At 48.3% G+C, this 21,001-nt stretch overlaps 1 protein-coding gene across 10 annotated transcripts in view; it reads right to left on the minus strand.

Moving 5' to 3' along the window:
* Positions 1-21,001, minus strand: part of DNAH8 (dynein axonemal heavy chain 8) — a 582,992-nt gene that overhangs the window by 537,912 nt on the left and 24,079 nt on the right. For all 10 annotated transcript variants that reach the window (XM_056568656.1, XM_056568659.1, XM_056568657.1 and 7 more), the window contains 3 exons: positions 10,542-10,690; positions 2,686-2,875; positions 543-706 (listed from right to left, as the gene is read on the minus strand). In XM_056568656.1, coding sequence (XP_056424631.1) covers positions 543-706; positions 2,686-2,875; positions 10,542-10,690 — 503 coding nt within the window. The remainder of the gene's footprint in view (positions 1-542; positions 707-2,685; positions 2,876-10,541; positions 10,691-21,001) is intronic.

Here is a 21,001-nt window from a genome sequence, read left to right on the forward strand (position 1 = left end):
TAGGCCTCATATACATGCCAGCTGTATTATAAAGCAGAGCTGGAATAGAGCTACCATTCTATTGCTTACAGACATTATTGTGCCTCACTTTGTCTGTAATTACATACAGGGGCAAATAGTCTAATTCTGTCTTATTCTGTAGGAATCCAGCAAAAATGGAAGAAAGGATGTTTCATCAGATGCAGAGTGTATGGAGCTTTCCTCCGCTACTCTCCTCAATACGGCAACTGATAAAGCCTGAAAAGAACCACCCAGACCATATAAAGTGGTTATAAAGGTTTAGAAAAAACCTCATGCCTTCCACCAGAAACAGCACTATTCTTGTCCTGGTTGTGCACGGTATTGCAACTGAGTCTTATTGAAGTGAATGGAGATGAATTGTAATACAGTACCACACACATGAAGACAGGTGTGGCACTGCTTTTGGAGAAAAAAGCAACTATCTTTTTAAATCTTGGATTACTCTATGTAAGTGAAATTATAATATTCTCAGAAATTACTTTCCTCAGGCTTCACAGGCCTAGTTGCATGTCTCTACATACCTGATGGATCTGGCTGTACCACACCACCAATGCTTCTTCACATCTAGCAACCACAGCTTCTTCTGATGCTGCGGCCCTTACACCTTCAAAGGATTGCATGGCAGCAAAGTTGATGGATTCTATGTTATTTAGCTTGACTCCTTCCTCAATAGTTAGTTTTACTCCTAGTGGGAAAAAAATTCTGTGAATCAGTTTTTGCTAATATTTAAAATATTGAGTGAGTGTTGTTATGGCCTCACACAACTCTACTAGGTGAAGATCATCCAGCATAAATAACAAAAATCAAAAAAAGGATGTGGCAAAGTGCATTAAAACATAGCTTTTAACAAAACAAGTTTAATATTACACCAATACTGTTATGTGAACAAATCACCATTAAAATTAAAGCGTGCTAGATTGCGCCAATAATTTCTAGGTGGGACAAGCAAACATACAGACAACACCTAAGCACCAAAATCTCAATGGTTCCACTTTGCTCAGGATTTAAATGCTGTTTAATGCTCACACTGCCAACACGTTTCAGTCAGTCTGTAATGGCTGATGTCATATAGTACAAGACATAGAGAGTATTATTGGAAGAACTACCGTATTTTTCGCCGTATAAGACGCACTTTTTCTTCCCCAAAACTGGGGGGAAAAGTCGGTGCGTCTTATACGGCGAATACACCCCTATCGCGGCGGTCCCTGCGGCCATCAACGGCCGGGACCCGCGGCTAATACAGGACATTACCGATCGCCGTGATGCCCTGTATTAACCCTTCAGACGCGGCGATCAAAGCTGACCGCCGCGTCTGAAGGGAAAGTGACACTAACCCGGCTGTTCAGTCGGGCTGTTCGGGACCGCCGCGATTTCACGAACAGCCCGACTGAATAGCCAGGTTAGTGCTTACAGGACACCGGGAGGGACCTTACCTGCCTCCTCGGTGTCTTCTCCGTTCAGGGATCCCCTGTATGGCCGGCGCTCTCCTTCCTCGCCATCACGTTGTTACGTACGTGCGTCGGCGTGCGTAATGACGTGATGACGGAGAGCGAGGATACCCGGCCGGCAGCAGAGACGTTCCGGAGCGGCGGGGACACGGCGACATCGATGGAGCGACATCCAGGGCAGTGGTGACGGGTCCGGAGCGGCGGGGACACGTGAGTATTACCTCCTATGCAGTGGTCTTTAATCTGCAGACCTCCAGATGTTGCAAAACTACAACTCCCAGCATGCCCGGACAGCCAACGGCTGTCCGGGCATGCTGGGAGTTGTAGTTTTGCAACATCTGGAGGTCCGCAGGTTGAAGACCACTATTGGGTTCAAAATCTTAAATTTTTTAGATTTTGCACCTAAAAATAGGGTGCGTCTTATACGCCGGTGCATCCTATAGGACGAAAAATACGGTAATAGAGGAAACAGTACAGGTTATGCCCTTTGGTAAACAAGTGCCTAATAAGGGTCAAATCCGGTTTCCCTGTAAGGATACGTTCACACGTACAGGATCTGCTGCATATTTTTTGCTGCATATTTTCTGCAGCTGATTTTGTTACCCATTGAAATTGATGCATAGCAAAATCAGCTGCACAAAATATGCAGCAGATCCTCTACGTGTGAACCTACCCTAAAGAAAAATTCCACCCTGTAAGAAAAATAGCAGCTTTCAACACATCAAAGGAGGTGGCAGTCAATCAAATACCACCTCGCCCCAAGCAGTGGTCTCGGTGGAATAATCTTTATGTGTGGTTTCGACTCTCTCAGAAGGTTTCAGACACTGAGCAATGTGCAGGGAGCCATGATATACATAAAGTTTATTCCACTGAGACCAATGCTCTATTTGCCTCTGTATAAAACTGAGGGCTCACAGAGGTCCGTGCCAAAACAGAGACTGAGGGAGGTAAATTCTTCCCTCAACACCATTCCTCACTTTCGGACCTAGTCCTGTTTTGGGATTTAAAAAGATGCTGCATCTAAACTGCACATGTCAACAAGCCTCATGGTATTCTGGAGAGCAATAATTAGCATATTGACTATGATACTGTATAATATTGAATAAGCAGCCTTTAGGGAATCTATTGCTGGACTGCCTCAAAAAACTTAAATCGCAGTGAAACAGATAATTTATGAAACGACTAATAAAATGCTTTATTGTATTGTAAACCTCACCTAACAAATGAGACAGGTACTGATCGATAGCATCCACAAATTGCTGCTTCTCTCTGTCTCTGTGCTTAGACTGGTGTAAATGTCCCCAGTTGTCTGTAGCTTTGATAACAGGCAGAAAAGCCTTAGACAGTAAATCACTAATTCCAGTAAATAATCCTTCTGTGGCATCTAAGACTGAAAAGTGTAGTTCCTAAAAGTACAAGTAATATAAAGATAGCAACACATTAATAATTGTGTGTGTGTATATATATATATATATATATATATATATATATATATGCAACAAACAAGTGAGTGATCCAGCTCACCTTCCCTGATGTACGGTGCTCGGACCGATGCCCGGCAAGGCATCCAATATTGAAGAAAAAAGTACGGAGGGCCCAGCACTTCATTGCAAGCAGATTTATTGAAGATACATCACACCATAAAAACCACAGTCAGTCAGACATATTTCGAGTGCAAGCGCTCTTAGGGCCTTTATAACTGCCAAATAAATTACATTTCTCTGTCGCTCTTCATTGGGTGACACGTATACTGATGGGTATATGCTCTTGCCACTAGGAGGCGCTGACACTAGGAAAAAAAGTCGGCTCCTCCCTGGCCGGATATACCCGCCTACCTGCAGTGAAGTAATCAGTTTTTAGCTAGTGTCCGCAGGAGACAAGACACAGGTCTGGGAGCTCTCCAGACCTGGTCTTTTTTTTTAAATTATTTTCTAGTAAGGGCTGTTTAGTTAGAGTCTTTACTCTATTTTGTTTCCTTTTTTCAGGTGGGGGTTCAGGAGCATGGCGCTACCTGTTCCCCCATTTGAGAGAAAGGGGCACAGGCCATAAAAGTATGCACCGTTAACCCCTTCCCGCCAACGGCCAGCGCCTGGGGTTGCACCTAGGGTCCAGATCCCCCTATCTTCCCTGCTCCCCTTGTCTGTCTCAGCATGACGTGATGCAGGTGACTAAAAAGCTGGCTGAAGACATCTTGGGTGAGTATGTGGCATCTGAGGTGAGTATACATACCCCCCCTCCCCCCCCCCCTGTCGAACGAGCAGTGATATTATGCCCCTATTTCTGGGGCTGGTGTTGGGGGTCCGGCCAGTGAGGGGTTAACCTTCGCTATTATATTCATGCAGCTTCGGCTGCATCTACTGTGCTCTGCAAGTCTGTGGTGGGGGGTTACTAGGGAGCTGCGATGACGGCCAGGATCTCCTGTCACTTTCTCAGTCGTGTCCGCGGACGCGTCCAGCCGGCCGAAGCTGTCACTTCCTCACCTCTGCGCTGGGCCTGCTGTGCGGACCCGGCTGGGGTACGCTCCAGAGTGATCAGTTAGGGGGGATCATGGCGGCACGTAGCTCTGCCCTTCTTCTTCCCCTAATTACTCACGCGAGCTGGGAGGTCAGGCATCTCCTTCTCTCCAGCTTGTGCGTTCCTGCTGGCGGGTTCGGTGAGGTATGCACCTCACACAGCGGCGTTTAACTCAACCCCTCCCTACCTCAGAGCTATGCAGCAGCTTAGCAGGCGCTGCTGATCCGGCCGCCGTGGCTCCTGGGACTGCCCAGCTATAATTTTTTCTCTTACTGCCCCCATGGTGTGGACGTCCTGTCCTTCGCCCTTGGGGGCCCCGCGGACAGTCCCAGTGCAGGGTGCCTTGCTTCCCTCGCTTCTTCCCTGTTGAGGAAGGAAGAAAAAGTTAAAAAAAAAAAAAAAAAAAGTCACTCAGTCCATTTGGTGTAGTTTGGCGCCCTCTTGTGGGCAATATTTGTATTGCACTCTACCTTCTATTGCAGCCTTGGCCGGCAATATCTGTTGCTATCAGTTTCATATCTGCAGGGTCCTTTCCTATGGTCAGTATTAGGGGCCGCTGCTGTGCGCTGTATATACAGAACTGACCCAGCATGTCCCATGGACACTGTACAGGATGTCAGGGATGCATTCCACGGCTCCTCTGCCTCCCTCTATCTCCCAGGGAGGAGGGGTTTCTCGGCCTCCCTGCCCTCCCACCTATGAAAAAGGCGCATAGCTATCACCTGTCTAACTGTTCCCTTTTCGCCAAACGCCTGAGTGTGTTCTTGTTCAGCCAGACTGTTGCTACACTGTTTCCACCGCCATCGGTCTCTGACCTCTGGGTTGCCGCGGACATAGCCAGGTTTCCTGTACCTCACTGCTGAGTGAGGGATACGAAGTAGGGTCCCTACAGGTATACCAGTCCGACAATTCTTCGTCTGTTGGGTTTTCTACACCACCAGGTCGCCCGTTGGATAGGCCGCACTCTAGTACCCCACTTTCAGTGTGAGGTTGAACGGTGTGGGTGCTCACAAATTCTATACCTGGCGGCCAGACGGTTTTCCGCATGGCTTACTACTAAGTCGGGTAAACTACCATACACTTTCACCCGTGGACGGTAGTTCGGTTTACCCACTGCCAAGTTGTGGTTTCGAGTGAGTCACCCCATGTTGCCCCATGGGCCTTATACAATGCACCTCATACTGGTTTTTACAGGGTTACCTACTTGGCTAGCTCCCTCTCTGCATGCCTGCTACTCTGTGTACAGCCTGGTATCTCACTTCACTGTGTGTTTCCGTATGCAGGACCTGGCGTGGCCATGGTCCCTTTGCCACATAGCCAGACTGTGTCTGCATGGTGTTCTAATCCACCTGGTCACCTCCCCCGTGTCTGCCGATGCCGCAGCTGCAGTCCGGTGTCTATCTTTCCAGGTGCAGTTCCGCTGCGTGTGTATCTGTGGGTTCTACGGACCCTTTCTACCTGTAAGTCACTGTGTCCGCATTTTTCCTGCTCCACATTCATTCTTCATCTCCTGAGTCTCCAGCCTTGGTGTCTGGCACCATTAGGAGATGGGGTGTGGGCTTTTTTTCTGCAGGTCCCAGGGACTTTCTCAGCAACACCAGCATCACTCTGTTCTCCTTTCTTAGGTTGCACTGTTGGTCTGCTAGAGGCATGCCACCATTCCTGCTGGTCTCTTGGATGCCTGCGGTTTCTTTCGTGTCTGCAGTCTTGGTACCCCACTGCTATCATGGGGTACCCATGTCTGTGTTCCTACATATGCTAAGACCTCTCTGTAGGTGTAGAGCCCACCTGTCCTTCTGTTCGGTGGGGTGAGCATTGGGGCTTCCAGTGATTTTGTTTCCGTAGTTCTGAAGCAGTTGAGCACTTCTGTTCTGACATGGGGCCTGCTGGGGCCTATACCTCCAGGTGTTTTTTCCGGGGTTTCTGTCCGGGGTGGCTCAGGCACCTACTCGTCACTGTCTAGAATGGCTCTTAACACGTCTTGTATTTTTTGCCCAGCTCCACTGGATTCCGATCCCTCTTGGGACACAAGGTGGCTCCTCCAGACAGCGATGGTTGCCCCTGGGGCCTGGGGGCTCCGTCCACCCTGTACTTGTCCCATGGCTGTGGGGCAGCATTTCCCTGCTCCTACTGCGCCTGCCATGCTTTGCCAATCCCCTTTCCATAGGGGGTACGGGGATCAGGGTGCTTGGCATGGGTCTGTACTTGAGTTTTCATCTCGACCACCCTTGTTTTTTCCTCCTCTGGAGGGACTATTTTGTTGAGTTTTTTCTGCCGCCAAGATGATGCGCTCTCGCTGTTCCCACTATTTAGGTGGAGCATTTGACGGGGCCCTTTGCTTTTTTGCTGAGAGCATTCAACAGTGCTTTTTATTGTCTAGGCTTGTGTTCTTACTGTCCACTATTGCAGCCTGAGAAAAAAAAAGAAAAAAAGGAACACAATAGTGCCCCTGGTGAAGTACGTTAGGCACAGGTAGAAAGATGCTGGTATAAACACTCACCCTGTGGTGTTGTGCTCATAGCATAACATCTAATATCACATATATCATAAAATGGGATCCTGCAGCTTGATTCCCCCGATCCCAGGCAGTGTCTGGTCCGGTATTAGTGTAAGCAGCAGAAGAAACAAAAAAGGAACTTATTCCAAGCGCCAGATCCCTCGAGATAGTCAGTCTAATAAAGTAGACCAATGTCCATAGAAGATAACATTTATTCCAAGCATAGATCAACGCGTTTCAGACCCGAAACGGGCCCTTCATCAGGACAGACAATAAGGACAGGCAATAAATAGCTGTGGAGGGGTTTAGCACACAGCAGTTGTCAATTTAAAATTAGCATATTCACGCCACTGCTATACAGCGGTGGCGGAGGGCAAAAGGGGCGGGACTAAGGCACATTCCCCCTTTTTCTTTCCCGTTCACATAGCATAGCACGGAGCAGTGCCTTAGTCCCGCCCCTTTTGCCCTCCGCCACCGCTGTATAGCGCTCCATACCACAGTCTGATTTCATATATAATACATATAACTTTTTAGATTATTACCATCCTATACTACTTGTAATACTATGGAATGTTTAGTCCACATTTTTTCAATGAATGAATGAAGAGGTACATACCGATATTTTATTAACTTCCACCAGAACTTGGGCATCACCTACGGTGTTTTACTAAGTGCATGAGGAGATACGCTTGTTTTAACAAACACTCTTGATATTTTAACAAATTTTCATCAGATTTACAAAGAATTGTATTTTACCTGTTCAAATAACATCAGTGCAAGTAAGAATTATCTGTTTCTTCAAAGAATATGTTGTTTTTTATGTATTTTAAACTCTGTGATAGTTACGTCATTTACCTAACAGTGCTTGGTGAATATGCTAATTTTAAATTGACAACTGCTGTGTGCTAAACCCCTCCACAGCTATTTATTGCCTGTGTTTCACTGTTTTAGTATAAGCATTCTGTCCTGATGAAGGGCCCATTTCGGGTCTGAAACGCGTTGATCTATGCTTGGAATAAATGTTATCTTCTATGGAAATTGGTCTACTTTGTTAGACTGACTATCTCGAGGGATCTGGCGCTTGGAATAAGTTCCTTTTTTGTTTCTTCTGCTGCCTACACTATTGCAGCCTGGCTCTCTTTCTGTTGCTTTCTGCTGCTCCCGCAACTTTGGCTCTCTCCTCTGTTGGAAGAGTTTGTACAATCTCCCTGGAAGGGTGTGTTCTTCCTTTCCTTTTCTGTGTCAATTGTACTGCACTGACACCAGTCTTCTGGAGTAATCCTTCCTGTACCCAGGCCCTGAGAGTCCCAGCTGGGTTCTCATTTGTTTCCCCCTCCACTCCCGTTCTGGCAGGATGTTTTTTTAGAGTGCTTTGATCCGCTAGGACCTCTGGGGTCTATGACTGTTTGGTCTCCTTGACTTGGACTCTGTCCTAGGATGCTGTGGCGTGCCTTCTTTTCAGGCGGCTCTTCCGGTTCCTTGGGCCTTGGTGATGGTTCAGGTCTGGGGCATGTGTAGTGATCCGGCCAAGACTCCTCCACGATCCCATTAGTCGGGGCTGTCTTTCTGTTCTGCAATCCTTCACTTCTTCATGTTTTTACACGGAAGTTTGTCACCCTGAGAGTTTTCACGCACGTCTGTTTTCCTTACTCTTCAGGGGTCCGTCCTCCAGGTGACTCTACGCTCCCCTTTTTATTTGTCGGTCTCTCCGGTATCCGGGATGACCCCTTTTTCAGGGTGTTTGTGGCTCCTTTCTTCCTTCGGGGTCCATGTCCTCCCGAGTTGGAGGGCGTTCAGGTGATCCGCATTACGCAAGTACGGCTATTGTTGCCTTCTGGGTGCTCATGTCAGGCCCCTGGGACAGGGGTTTTTGGGTCTGCGGCTGTTCAGGTCTTTGTTTTCATGCACCAGATCTCTCCAGAGCAGTAGTCCATCTTTTTTTTACCTGTGGTTTCTTGTCTCTCTATATGACCCGGGTGTCTTAGGTCTCTACAGAGGACAGCTCCTTTCTTTGGCGTCCTAGTCCATCTCCTTGTACGGGAGATCTTTCGCGAGCCCAATTTCTGGGCCTAGTGTGTCTCCGACCTGGGGGCTCGTCCGCAGACCTTGTGGACACGTGAGTTCAGTCTTGGGACTGATTCCTTTTCTCTGGTGGTGGTTTTTCCCACCCTAGGGGACTGCTTTGGTACGTCCCATCAGTAAGGTGTCCCCCAATGAAGAGCATCCGAGAAAAGGAGATTTTTTGTACGCACCGTAAAATCTATTTAGCCTTTTGTAGCCTTCATTGGGGGACACCGCACTCACCCATTTCTTCATCTTTTTTCCGGACTATTTTTTCCGGTTCTTGGGTTGTTAATCGGGATTCCTTTCTAGGGTCCTTCGGACGTATTTCTTTGTTGGCTTCTCCTACTGCTTTGTGACAAAACTGATTACCTCACTGCAGGTGGGCGGATATATCCTGCAAGGGAGGAGCCAACTTTTTTTCCTAGTGTCAGCGCCTCCTAGTGACAAGAGCATATACCCATCAGTAATGTGTCCCCCAATGAAGGCTACGAGAAAGGGATTTTCCGGTGAGTACAAAAAAATCTCCTTTTTTTCCAGCAGACAATTATGTAGGATTTTGATAATATCCTAACCACACATGAAGTTTATCAGTTAAGGAACATGAAAAATGTACCAAAATTCTGTCTTAACTGCACCAATAAAGTACTTTGCATGGAGCACACCAAATTCAAATGGGTTTTAGGCCCGTTTCACACAAGCGTCTTGGTATACATCTGTAATACAGACCTTAGACACAGGTGTAATACAGATGAGATTGGATCAGTATGTCATCAGTATTGTAAACATATTTCTGGACACTAAATACTGATAAACATCTTCTAGACAGGGAAATTGAATTGTACTTTAAAAAGTAAATGCAAAATATATTAAATACTAACAACACACAGATAAAATACAGATCAAATATAGAACACATACAGATGGATCTGTACTTTAAAGGGGTTCTCCAGATTTTATTAACTTTTCCCTTACGTGCCTGTGATGCCAAGTTATGTCTTAAGTGCTTTACTTACCTTACATGTGTTGGATGGATCAATCCCTTTTATGCGATTTCATGGTCCCCCCCAGGTTCAGCGTACCTCTGGTGTCTGGATGACTGTTGTCTCGAGCCTTTCCCAGGATACTGTGTGGTTTGAGACAACAGCTGATCCCAGGGCAGGGGACTTGGCTTCTTCTAGTCTTCCAACAAGCCAGCCCCCTGATGACATGTGCGGTCCAGTGGGACGAGCCACTGCACTTGTGATCAGCTGTTGTCTCGAGCCACACAGGATTCTAGGAAAGGCTCAAGACAACAGTCATCCAGACACCAGAGAAATGCTGAACCTGGGGGGGACCATGAAATCACAAAAAAGGGTCAATCCACCCCACACATGTAAGGCAAGTAAAGCACTTAAGACAGAACTTGGCATTACAGGCATGATAGTGAAAAGTTAATAAAACATGGATAACACCTTTATTGTCTCTCCATAGACTTCAGTAGCGTTTTCCATCCACAAAAGAAATGAGCACAGCATGTCCACTGTAGCCAGGTATACCCCCTGTATCTGGGTATGCTCCCTGTAGCCAGATATGCCTTCTGTAGCAAGACATGCCCTAAGTAGCAAGGAATGTCTTCTATAGCCAGGTATGTCCTAATACAGCAGTAGCTGGTAGCTGGCCACTTTGTGAGTGAAGGATGGTGGCTGGAATGGACTCCATACAAGTGGTGGGTGAAAGGTGCTGCAGAAGGCTCTGGAGCAATGCTGACTAGAATTCAACAATGTCCAGGCATCAATAACAGTACTTGCGGGGCAGAGGCTGAGGAACATGGGTGAGCAACCTCGAGATCAGTTCTGATTGGCCATTTGGGACTTCCTATGTGGGTCTGAGATGGAAATTTTTTTGTATCTAACAGTGGAAACAAGGGTTCACTTAAGTGTTCGTAATCTTACTATGCACAGAGATTCAGAATATATTGGCACTGTATAAGCTACTGAAAATATTTGCAACATACTTACCTCGTGTACATTTTTTTTTGTTATCACTGTATGATTATTGCATCTAATGAAAACCAGACACAATCCTTTAAAAATGTCATCAATGCTTCCTAAGAAAAGCCTCATCATCTTTCCTCTTTTTATGGCACCTGGAATTATTCGACCACACTCTAAAAGTAAAACATGGGAATTTAGAATTACCTTCTAATCATTGCATTTCTTAATTTTAAATGGGCAATGTGAAAATTAAAGACCTTTTGTAATATGGCTGGCTGTTTAAATAATTTTGAATATATAATAAAGAAAACAGCCTCTGAAAATGCCACCACTAGGGGTCCCGTACCTACTGGGACACTAACCAGTCCTGCGGCAACATCATGCTTGTCCATGAGTAATGGACAATAGATGAATCATGGAATAGGCTGCATGAGCAGGTGCACCAATCAACTCCCACCACCTCAAGGAGGGTCACAACCCCTCGCACCATACACCCATCACCTCTCACCACCACAAGGAAGGGATACGCTCCCTTCCTGTGATTTCTGACACTATGAGCTAATGAAAAGAGGTATGTTTATAATAAATATAGGTGATAGAGGCATAAAAATTAGATGTACATAGTCAGGATCAGGTGCTGAGTAACATACTATATTTTAAAAAAATAAAATTTTGTGGGATCTGACAGGTACACTTTAACCCCTTAAGGACTCAGGGTTTTTCAGTTTTTGCACTTTCGTTTTTTCCTCCTTACCTTTTAAAAATCATAACCCTTTCAATTTTCCACCTAAAAATCCATATTATGGCTTATTTTTTGCGTCGCCAATTCTACTTTGCAGTGACATTAGTCATTTTACCCAAAAATGCACGGCGAAATGGAAAAAAAATCATTGTGCGACAAAATCGAAGAAAAAACGCCATTTTGTAAATTTTGGGGGCTTCCGTTTCTACGCAGTGCATATTTCGGTAAAAATTACACCTTATCATTATTCTGTAGGTCCATACAGTTAAAATGATACCCTACTTATATAGGTTTGATTTTGTGGCACTTCTGGAAAAAATCATAACTACATGCAGGAAAATTTATATGTTTAAAAATGTCATCTTCTGACCCCTATAACTTTTTTATTTTTCCACGAACAGGGCGGTATGAGGACTCATTTATTGCGCCGTGATCTGAAGTTTTTATCTGTATGATTTTTGTTTTGATCGGACTTTTTGATCACTTTTTATTAATTTTTTAATGGTATAAAAAGTGACCAAAAATGCGCTTTTTTTTACTTTGGAATTTTTTTGCGCGTACGCCATTGACCGTGCAGTTTAATTAATGATATATTTTTATAGTTCGGACATTTACGCACGCGGCGATACCACATATGTTTATTTTCATTTTTGTTTTACACTGTTTTATTTTTTTATGGGAAAAGGGGGGTGATTCAAACTTTTATTAGGGAAGGGGTTAAATGACCTTTATTAACACTTTTTTTTTGCAGTGTTATAGGTCCCATAGGGACCTATAACACTGCACACACTGATCTTTTACACAGATCACAGGCGTGTATTAACGCGCCTGTGATCAGTGTTATCGGCGCTTGACTGCTCCTGCCTGGATCTCAGGCACGGAGCAGTCATTCGCCGATCGGACACCGAGGAGGCAGGTAAGGGCCCTCCCGGTGTCCGGTCAGCTGTTGGGGACGCCGCGATTTCACCGCGGCGGTCCCGAACAGCCCGACTGAGCAGCCGGGTCACTTTCACTTTCACTTTAGAAGCGGCGGTCAGCTTTGACCGCCGCTTCTAAAGGGTTAATACCGCACATCACCGCGATCGGCGATGTGTGGTATTAGCCGCGGGTCCCGGCGCTCATTGATGAGCACCGGGACCGACGCGATATGATGCGGGATCGCGGCGTTAAGGGGTTAAGGACACTAGATACCTGGGCTACACATACATTTTGAGATACCAAAAAGAGATAAAAACTGAAATAGGGGGCGCTACCTAGTGTATTATGTAGAAACCAAAGAATCAGGTGAGGATAATTGTAAGACCGCTCACCTGATGATGTTAAACACAGAGTAGTGACATAAAATGTCTTAGTGCCTGGTTGCTGCCAGAAATCTAGCCGACATTCAACTTAATTAAAGATCATAAAGCATAGAAGATATATGCCAGTGTGAACAGCATGAGAAACGAGTGTGCAATCAGCGATATACCGGTGCAAAATTAGGACTGTGGACAAAGTGAATAAAATAAAAAGTAGATTTTTAGACTTACCGTAAAATTTCTTTCTCTGAGATTTTATTCGGGGACACAGGACCATGTGTATATGCTGCTTGCCGCTAGGAGGCTGACACTAGGCAAAAAACAAAAGAAGGTCGGCTCCTCCCAGCAGGATATACCCGCCTCCTGGCTCTGAGCAACTCAGTTTAGTCCCAAAGCAGAAAGAGAACCGACAAAGAAAAGAACATTCTGAACAAAAACCCAGACAAAAGTAGGGGACCGACCACAAAAAAAAAAAAAACACCCCCGCACCACAGCGGCAGAAACTGGCTGGCCACAAACAATGTCCCCCAATAGAAGCCCAGAGAAAGAGATTTTACGGTAAGTCTAAAAATATACTTTTCTCAAGCGCTTCACTGGGGGGACACAGGACCATGGGATGACCTCAAGCAGTCCCTGGGGAGGGAAGATCAACATCCCAGCCAGAAAAGAGCTCAGGCGGACGGCTGAACTGACGCCTGCAAAACCCTGCAGCCAAGGCCTGCATTGGAGGACGCAAAGGTATGAACACGGTAAAACATGGCAAAAGTAGGCAGAGATGACCATGGGGCCGCCTTGCCAACCTGCAGAGCCGAACCCCCGTGGCTGACCTCCCAGGAGTGAGCCATCACTCGAAAGGGGGGTACCTGACCCTTGCAACAATACACCTCCGAAATGGTGGAGCGTATCCACCGGGAGATAGTGGCCTTGGAAGCAGGGAGCCCCATGCGCCGCCCATCGGGAAGCACAAACAGGGTCACACCGCCGGAAGGAGGAAGTCACCAAAAAATAGGTCAGAACCGCCCGAACCAAGTCCAGCTTGTGAATCTGGCTCTCCTGCGGATGAGAAGGAGACGGCAGAAAGAAGGCAACACAATCTCCTTGTTCAAGTGAAATTAAGTCCTGGTGAGATCATCTCTGAGGCTACCGGGGACATCAGACTGTCCACCATATCTGACATACGGTAAGTCTCTTCCGAGTCAGAGGGAGGAACCGAATCCAAGTCCACAAGATCCCCTAGGGACCGGGAGCGGACCATAGGCGTTCTGGAATGGGTGGGAGAAGAACACAAGGAGGACCGCCCCAAAGCGGAAACCACCTCCTGGGAGACCCTGGCCAAGTCGGAGATTGTCTGAGAGAAGGAGGAGACCCACTGAGGAGCGGGATCAGACCTCCCCCAGTCCAGCAGGCCATTTTGAACGATAGTCAGGGGAGGAAAGGGCCACAGGGATGCACAGGGTGGACAGGTAGGCTCAGCTGACCCGCCTGGCATTTTGGTTCTACAGCCTAAACAGGAATATTAAGTGACCAGCGAGTCTGGGGTCTGACATGAACAGACACTAGTAAATCAGACAGCCAGACAGACAGACAAGCAGTGATCTCACTCAGGATCCTGTGTCCAGTCTTAAAGGGTACAGCTGGAGCAGACAGCAGCACGAGATGTCTGGCAGAGAGGTTGAGCTGAGCACAGGCTGAGAAGAGAAGTGTGTCCAGCCAGGTCCACACTGGTTCAGGAGCAGGGATGGAGGGGCCAACTGACCCCTACAGCGCGCGCAACCTCCGGAGTGGAGAGAGCCCTGAACCCCAGGGCGCGTGCTTTAGCCCCATAGGTGAAGGAGAGAGGGGGAGGAGAAATGCAGCCCTGCTGACAAGAGATAGGCGGAGGCAGGAGGGGAGGAGCTCACAGGACCCCAGGCGTGCGATACAGGCGCTGACAAGGAGGACCGAGCTATGTCTAGGCCCAAGCCGCGGGCTCAATTAGAGCACCGCCCGCGGCCTGGACCTGATGAAAAAACCCCTGTGTGCAAAGTAGCGAGGCCGCAGCACAGTGCAGCAAGCACTACGCACCGCCGGAGGAACAGAGAAGCCGCGGTGGGCAGAACCACCGTCAGGCCCAAGCCGCGGACTAAAGTGTGCCTCCATGCCCGCGGCACGGATGAAGGGTATCCGGCCGCCAGAAAACGAAGGGGGAGCGTATCCCCCGTGCAGGGACATCGGAGCCGTGATACAGAGAGCAGATGAGTAGCACAGCAGATGCAGGGAGAACTGCTGATGGCCTCTGAGAGTGCCACCGGAATTAATCGTAAAATCTCTTTCTCGAAGGATCCATTGGGGGACACAGACTATGGGTATATGCTGCTGTCTCTAGGAGGTTCGACACTATGGCAACAGGAAAAGTCGTCTCCTTCCAGCAGGGTATACCCGCCCACAGGCACCTGAGGTAATCAGTTTTAGTCCCAGAGCAATAGGAGAAGACCGACAGGTCCAGAGAAAAAAAGCCACAGACTGTCCGAGCAACCAGAAGAAAACCCTCGGACAGATGACTGAAATAGAAACATCAGAACAGGTTGGGAGCTATGTCCCCAATGGATCCTTCGAGAAAGAGATTTTACGGTAAGCATAAAAATCTCCTTTTCTCTATCGGCTCCATTCGGAGACACAGACTATGGGACGTACCAAAGCTGTCCCTTGGGTGGGTAAGGAATTAGACAGGAGGACGGCTGAACAATCACTGCCTGCAACGTCTTACGGCCCAGAGTAGCATCAGTTGATGCGAGGGCATGAATCTGGTAGCACCCTGAGAAAGTGTGCAAGACGACCACGTGGATGCCTCACAGAACCGTAAGGCCGAAGCCACGTAGCGGAGGCCCAGGATGCCCCGAAAAACGGATGGAAAAAGCCCAAACCCTGAAGGGTGGAACTTCCCCTTGCAGTGGTAAGCTCCCAGAATGGTTGTCTTGTCCAACGACTACAACAGGTTGTGGAACAAACGCTTCCAGAGATGTGAAGGGGCCGGACAAAAGGACGGAAGGACGATGACCTCATTGAGATGAAAAGGTCAAAGCCATATCAACTACAAAGGACGGACTTGGACGGAAGAACATAACAACATAACAACTTGTCCTGTTATACAACCAGGAAAGGAGAATTGCAGGAGAGAGCTGCTAGCTCTGACACCCTCCTAACAGAGGGAAAGAGCAAAGAAACGCCACCTTCCGGGAAAGGAGGCGAAGGGAAATGTCCCTGAGAGGTTCAAAAGGGGGGGCCTTGCAGGTCATCCAAGACCTAGTGAAAGACTCAAGGGAAAAAAGGAGACTGATAAGAAGGGGCAGCTTGTGCCACTCCCTGAACTAGGCTCGGACATGATAATTGAAGAGAACCAGAGAATGTTGGAAAAGAATGGAACGGTCGGATCTTTGACCCCTAAGGGAGCTACAGTCAACCACGACCGAAGAAAAAAGGCTGAGTGTCACACCAACAGAAATAAGACCACCAGGTATGGTGGTAAATCTTGCAGGGGAAGGCTTGTGAGCCCTCAGCATGGTACGAACCACTTGGGAAGAGAAACCGTGGTTCCTCTGAACTGCTGTCTCAACCGTCACGCCGTCCCAGGAGACCTGATACCAGAGGTCTAGATGATAGGGAAGGCACAGCGGTAAGTCGTACAGGAGTCTAATCGTAACGACGTACCACGTCCGCCGGGGACAGTTTTGGCCACGAAAATGTCGGGAACGCCCTCTGCTGTGAGATGCCTAGGAACCCAAAAGGAGGGGAAAGGAACAGATAAGGAAGGGAAAAAACCCAACCAATAGAAGGAAACGGTTTGGTTGTGGCGGAACGTGCAGAGGTCAACGTCTGGAGCGCCCCAGAGGTTGCAGGTCACTGCAAACCCCTCCGGATGAAGGGACCACTTGCCTTGGACGGCTGAGGACCATCTGAGAAAGACCACATCCCAGAAACATCCGGAATGAAGATCGCTGAGATGCCGGAACCTGAGATCCGCTCTGAAGGGAATTTCACATGAAGCAGGCCAAGAAAGAATTGCCCTAGGCCCAAACATGTTGAAGGGAAAAAAAAAGGGCTTATCGGAGGACCAAGGCCCCGAGAACGATCTAGCGGTCAAGAGACAACGGAGACCTGTCCCACCAGAAAAGAATCACCAGTTGAAGGGGTCGGTGATGAAACTGGGCAAATGGCATGGCCTCCATGGCTGCCACTAACCGATCCAGGACATCCATGCAAAAGCGAATGGAAACTGGAGCAGGATGCCTAAGACATCGGACTCTTGGTAAGAGAGTCAGCCGACTGGTCGGTGGAAACGAATGTGGGTAGAGGCCGCGTCGAACTAGAGCCCCAGGTGAGCAGTTGGACTTGTCCCGATTGAAACACCCAACCGAAGAGAGACAAAGGTCTGGAGGTTGAGACTAAGACTCTCAAGGATCTGGGCCCTGGCTGAAGCTCTGATCAGGAGGTCGTCCAAGTAAGGAATGACGGAAACAACTGCTGTCCGTAAGGGGGGCTATCACCGATGCCAGGACTTTGTGAAAAGTCCGAAGAGAAGTGGACAGACCGAAATGGAGAGCCACAAAGGAAATGACTGTCCGCTGCAAAGCGGAGCTACCTCTGATGACCGGGAAACAATGAGATGTGGAGGCAGGCATCCTTGATGTCCACCGAGGAAGAAAACTCCCTGTGAACCATGGACGCCAGCACCGAACGGAGAAACACCATTCAGGATGGAAGGCAGAAGATGCTGGCTGAGATACTCGAAAACCAAGAGTGGACGAACAGAAACGCCTTTCTTGGGGACCACAAAGAGGTTGGAACAAACCTCGAAAACGTTCCCCTGAAGGAACCGGGACAATTACTCCCTGGATATAAAAGGAGCTGGGGCATGCCCCGAACTGCTTTCGCTAGAAAGGGGAACCGGAGGGTCCAGGAAAGAAAAAGGCAATCCCAAGTAAGGGAAGCAAATTTGATCCTGTATCCGTTGACTACCACATCCCTGACCTAGGAGTCCTGAGTGTGTGTAGTCCAGGCGTCCCGGAAGAATAAGAGGCGACCAGCCACCCAAGAAAGGTCGGCAGGTGGGGGCAACCTTACAGACCGAGGAAGGCCTAAAGGATAGCCGACTTCCGGAGCAGGTCCTTAAAGGCAGCCGCATCAGCCAACCGTCGGGTAGGCACCTTAGAGAGGCGGGAGACCGATTGATCCACAGTTGGAGAGGAGGTCAATGGCGAAGGGATACCGTGCCTGAACATTCTTGTTAGGGTGCTTCCAGGCGGATACCGTGCCGGTCGGGCACGAAGCAAGGAGACTTCTGGAGCCACGTCCGAAGTTCCCGGGTCCTTTAGATGGAAGATGCGTCTTATGGCCGAAACCAATGAGTACACCACATCAGGCATCCGTGCGTTCCTTTGAGTCGGAGACAGAATCAGGAACCTCACCCACAAATCCTCCAGTTGAATGGGAACGAGGTGAGGAAGCCCTGGAAGAGGTCGGACACGATGAGAGGAAACTTCTGGACCAGGTCCGAAGTTCCTGGGTCCTTCAGTTGGAAGGTGTCTTTTATGGCTGAAACCAATGAGTACACCACATCAGGATTATCCATGCGATCCTCTATGAAAGGAAACTTCTGGAGCTACGTCCGAAGATCCAGATGAGAGGAAACTTCTGGACCGCGTCTGAAGTTCCTGGGTCCTTTTGCTGGAAGGTGTCCCTTATGGCCGAAACCAATGAGTACACCACATCAGGCATATCCGTGCTGTACTCTGTGAAAGGAAACTTCTGGAGCCACGTCAAAAGATCCTGGGTCCACTAGATGGAAGGTGTCTCTTATGACCGAAACCAATGAGTGCACCATGTCAGATGTATCCAATCGGAAACCCCATCATCAATTTCTCCTGGTAAATGGGAACAAGATGAGCCAGATGAAACACCTTTATGATGATTGCGAGAGCGGTTAGTATAGGGGGAAGAGCGCCTCTGGAGGGCCGGCGTAGGGCGGACCTCTCCAAGGCTGTCACCACAGAACGGGAGACCTGAGCCAAGTCGATATAGACTGGGAGAGTGGTAGAAATAGCAGGGGAAGCAGTGGAGCAGGCGGAACAAGTGGGTTCAGCAGAACCAAGTATGGTAGAGTTGCTAACCTCTGCAAGAACAATAGGTGACCAGGCCGGACACCTCCATTCTTATATATTTATAAAAAAAAAAATTTTGTTGTTGTTTTTTTAAAGAAACTGCTCCCTCAGTGTAATTGTCCCCAATAAGTTAGCAGCTGAGGGGAGAGAGCGAGGGAGAATTTTAACCCCAATAGGGACCTTCTATTCCACATTGCCAGATTTTGAACCAGGGTCTTCAGCATCTCAGCTGGTTCTCCTGGCTCTTTATTCCCTGAGCCATCTCCAACTGTCATAGCCAATGAGAAGAGCGAGAGACCGGCCTAGCCAAGGGGGCGCCACTCATTGGTCCTCAGAAACCCTCTGCACACGCTTAGCGCTGATTGGCAGAGAAAGGGACTGGCCGCATACAGAGAAAGATTCCCGCGGCTGTGAGTGGGCGGGGCTAAGCCCGACAAGGGCCCACGGCCAGAGAAGGAAAATGGCCGGGCTCTAATGGCTTCCTCGCTCCCAAAAATAAAAAGCCCCGCCGGCAGCACGCCGCTGCCGACAGAGAGCAGGGCTGTATTCCGACGCAGTGAGCAATACGGACGGAGATAGGGGCCGCGCTCACTGAAAGCGCTGGAGGAGTCGGCAGTGCTCCGCTGCCGAAATGAAAGTAACTGCTGCCGACAGGAGAGCAGGGCTGTATTCCGGCACAGTGAGCGATGTGGCCGGAGATAGGGGCCGCGCTCACTGAGAGCGCAGGAGGAGTCGGCAGTGGAAATAAGAGTGACTGCTCTAGTAGTGTTGGCGTCTGAATGAATAGACGCCGAAAAAAGAAAAAGACCTGCACAGTCCTACACCACTGATTTTAAACCCCCATTGCCTGAAAGGGTTCCCCACAATTCAGGAAATAATAATAAAGAGGAGTGGGCTGAAGTAGGGGGTCTCCAGAGGATGAAGAATCCTAGGACCTGTAAGAAAAGGGGGAAATATACTCATCTTCAGTCAGAAGAACTTACCTAATGGAATCTTCAGTCATGAAGTCTTCAGTCAGCATTTTGTCACCTGCATCATGCCGGGCTTGAAAAGCGAGACGAGCAGGGAAAGATGGGGGACCCATACCCATGAGGTACAACCCCAGGCGCTGACCGTTGGCGAGAGGGGGTTAACAGTACATCCAAGATGCCTGCCACCTCTCACAATGGGGAAACAGTGAACGCTATGTTCCTGAGTCCCCACCTGAAAACAGGAAAGAAAAAGGAATAAAAAACTAACACATTCCCTAACTAGGAAAAAATTTAAAATATGAGACCTGGTCTGGAGAGAACTCCAGACCATGTCTACCTCCTTAGACACTAAGCAATAACAGATTACCTCAGGTGCCTGTGGGCGGGTATACCCTGCTGGGAGGAGCCGACTTTTCCTGTTGCCATAGTGTCGAACCTCCTAGAGACAGCAGCATATAACCATAGTCTGTGTCCCCCATTGGAGCCGATAGAGAAACATACTCACCCACACAGAACATACTCACCTAGGAAGTCTTCGACCAGCTAAGGGCCACCTGCCTTAAGCCAGCCCAGCTGGAAAACAGGGGCAAATGGGGGACCCGGACCCAGGGGGTTAACGGCCCATCCTGCAATGCACCGTGCCCCTAGCTCGCAGGTAGGTGATCAGGCAGCGCCATGCTCCTGTCGCCCCACACTAGAAAAAACTAAAAAGGAGAGAAAATCTAACTATAGACTGAGACTAGGAAAAAAACTAAAGAAAAAAGACCAGGTCTGGAGAACTGTAATCCTGTGTCTGCCTCCTGCTGACACTAAGCTAAAACTGAGTTGCTCAGAGCTAGGAGGCGGGTATATCCTGTTGGAAGGAGCCGACCTTCTTTTATTTTTTGCCTAGTGTAAGCCTTCTAGCGGCAAGCAGCATATACCCATGGTCCTGTGTCCCCCAATGAAGCGCTCGAGAACATTTTATTTATTGGTACATACACGGACTACACTGTAAGTGTGTGTACCAATACATTTTCTTTTTTTATTTTATCCACTTGGCCCACGGTCCTAATTTTGAACCGGTATAGCACTGCTAGCACTCCCGTTTTCCATGGTGTCCACAATGGCCTATATCTTCCACACATAAGTTTTAGGCACAAAGAAGGCTTCGTAAATGCGAACTAGCATTAGACTTCTGTGTATTGACACAATATTTAGCTGCTGCTTATGACCATTTGCAGTAGGCCTCTGGGGTAGTGGTAGTGTAGTCAGGGTTTTGCTTTAGTATTTCAGGGGTTAAGGTTAACCCTATAGTTCGTGATGCCAGGCTGAGGGCTAGTATGCTGAGGAAATT

The sequence above is a fragment of the Hyla sarda genome, chromosome 3, assembly GCF_029499605.1.
Source record: "Hyla sarda isolate aHylSar1 chromosome 3, aHylSar1.hap1, whole genome shotgun sequence".
Lineage (NCBI taxonomy): Eukaryota > Metazoa > Chordata > Amphibia > Anura > Hylidae > Hyla > Hyla sarda.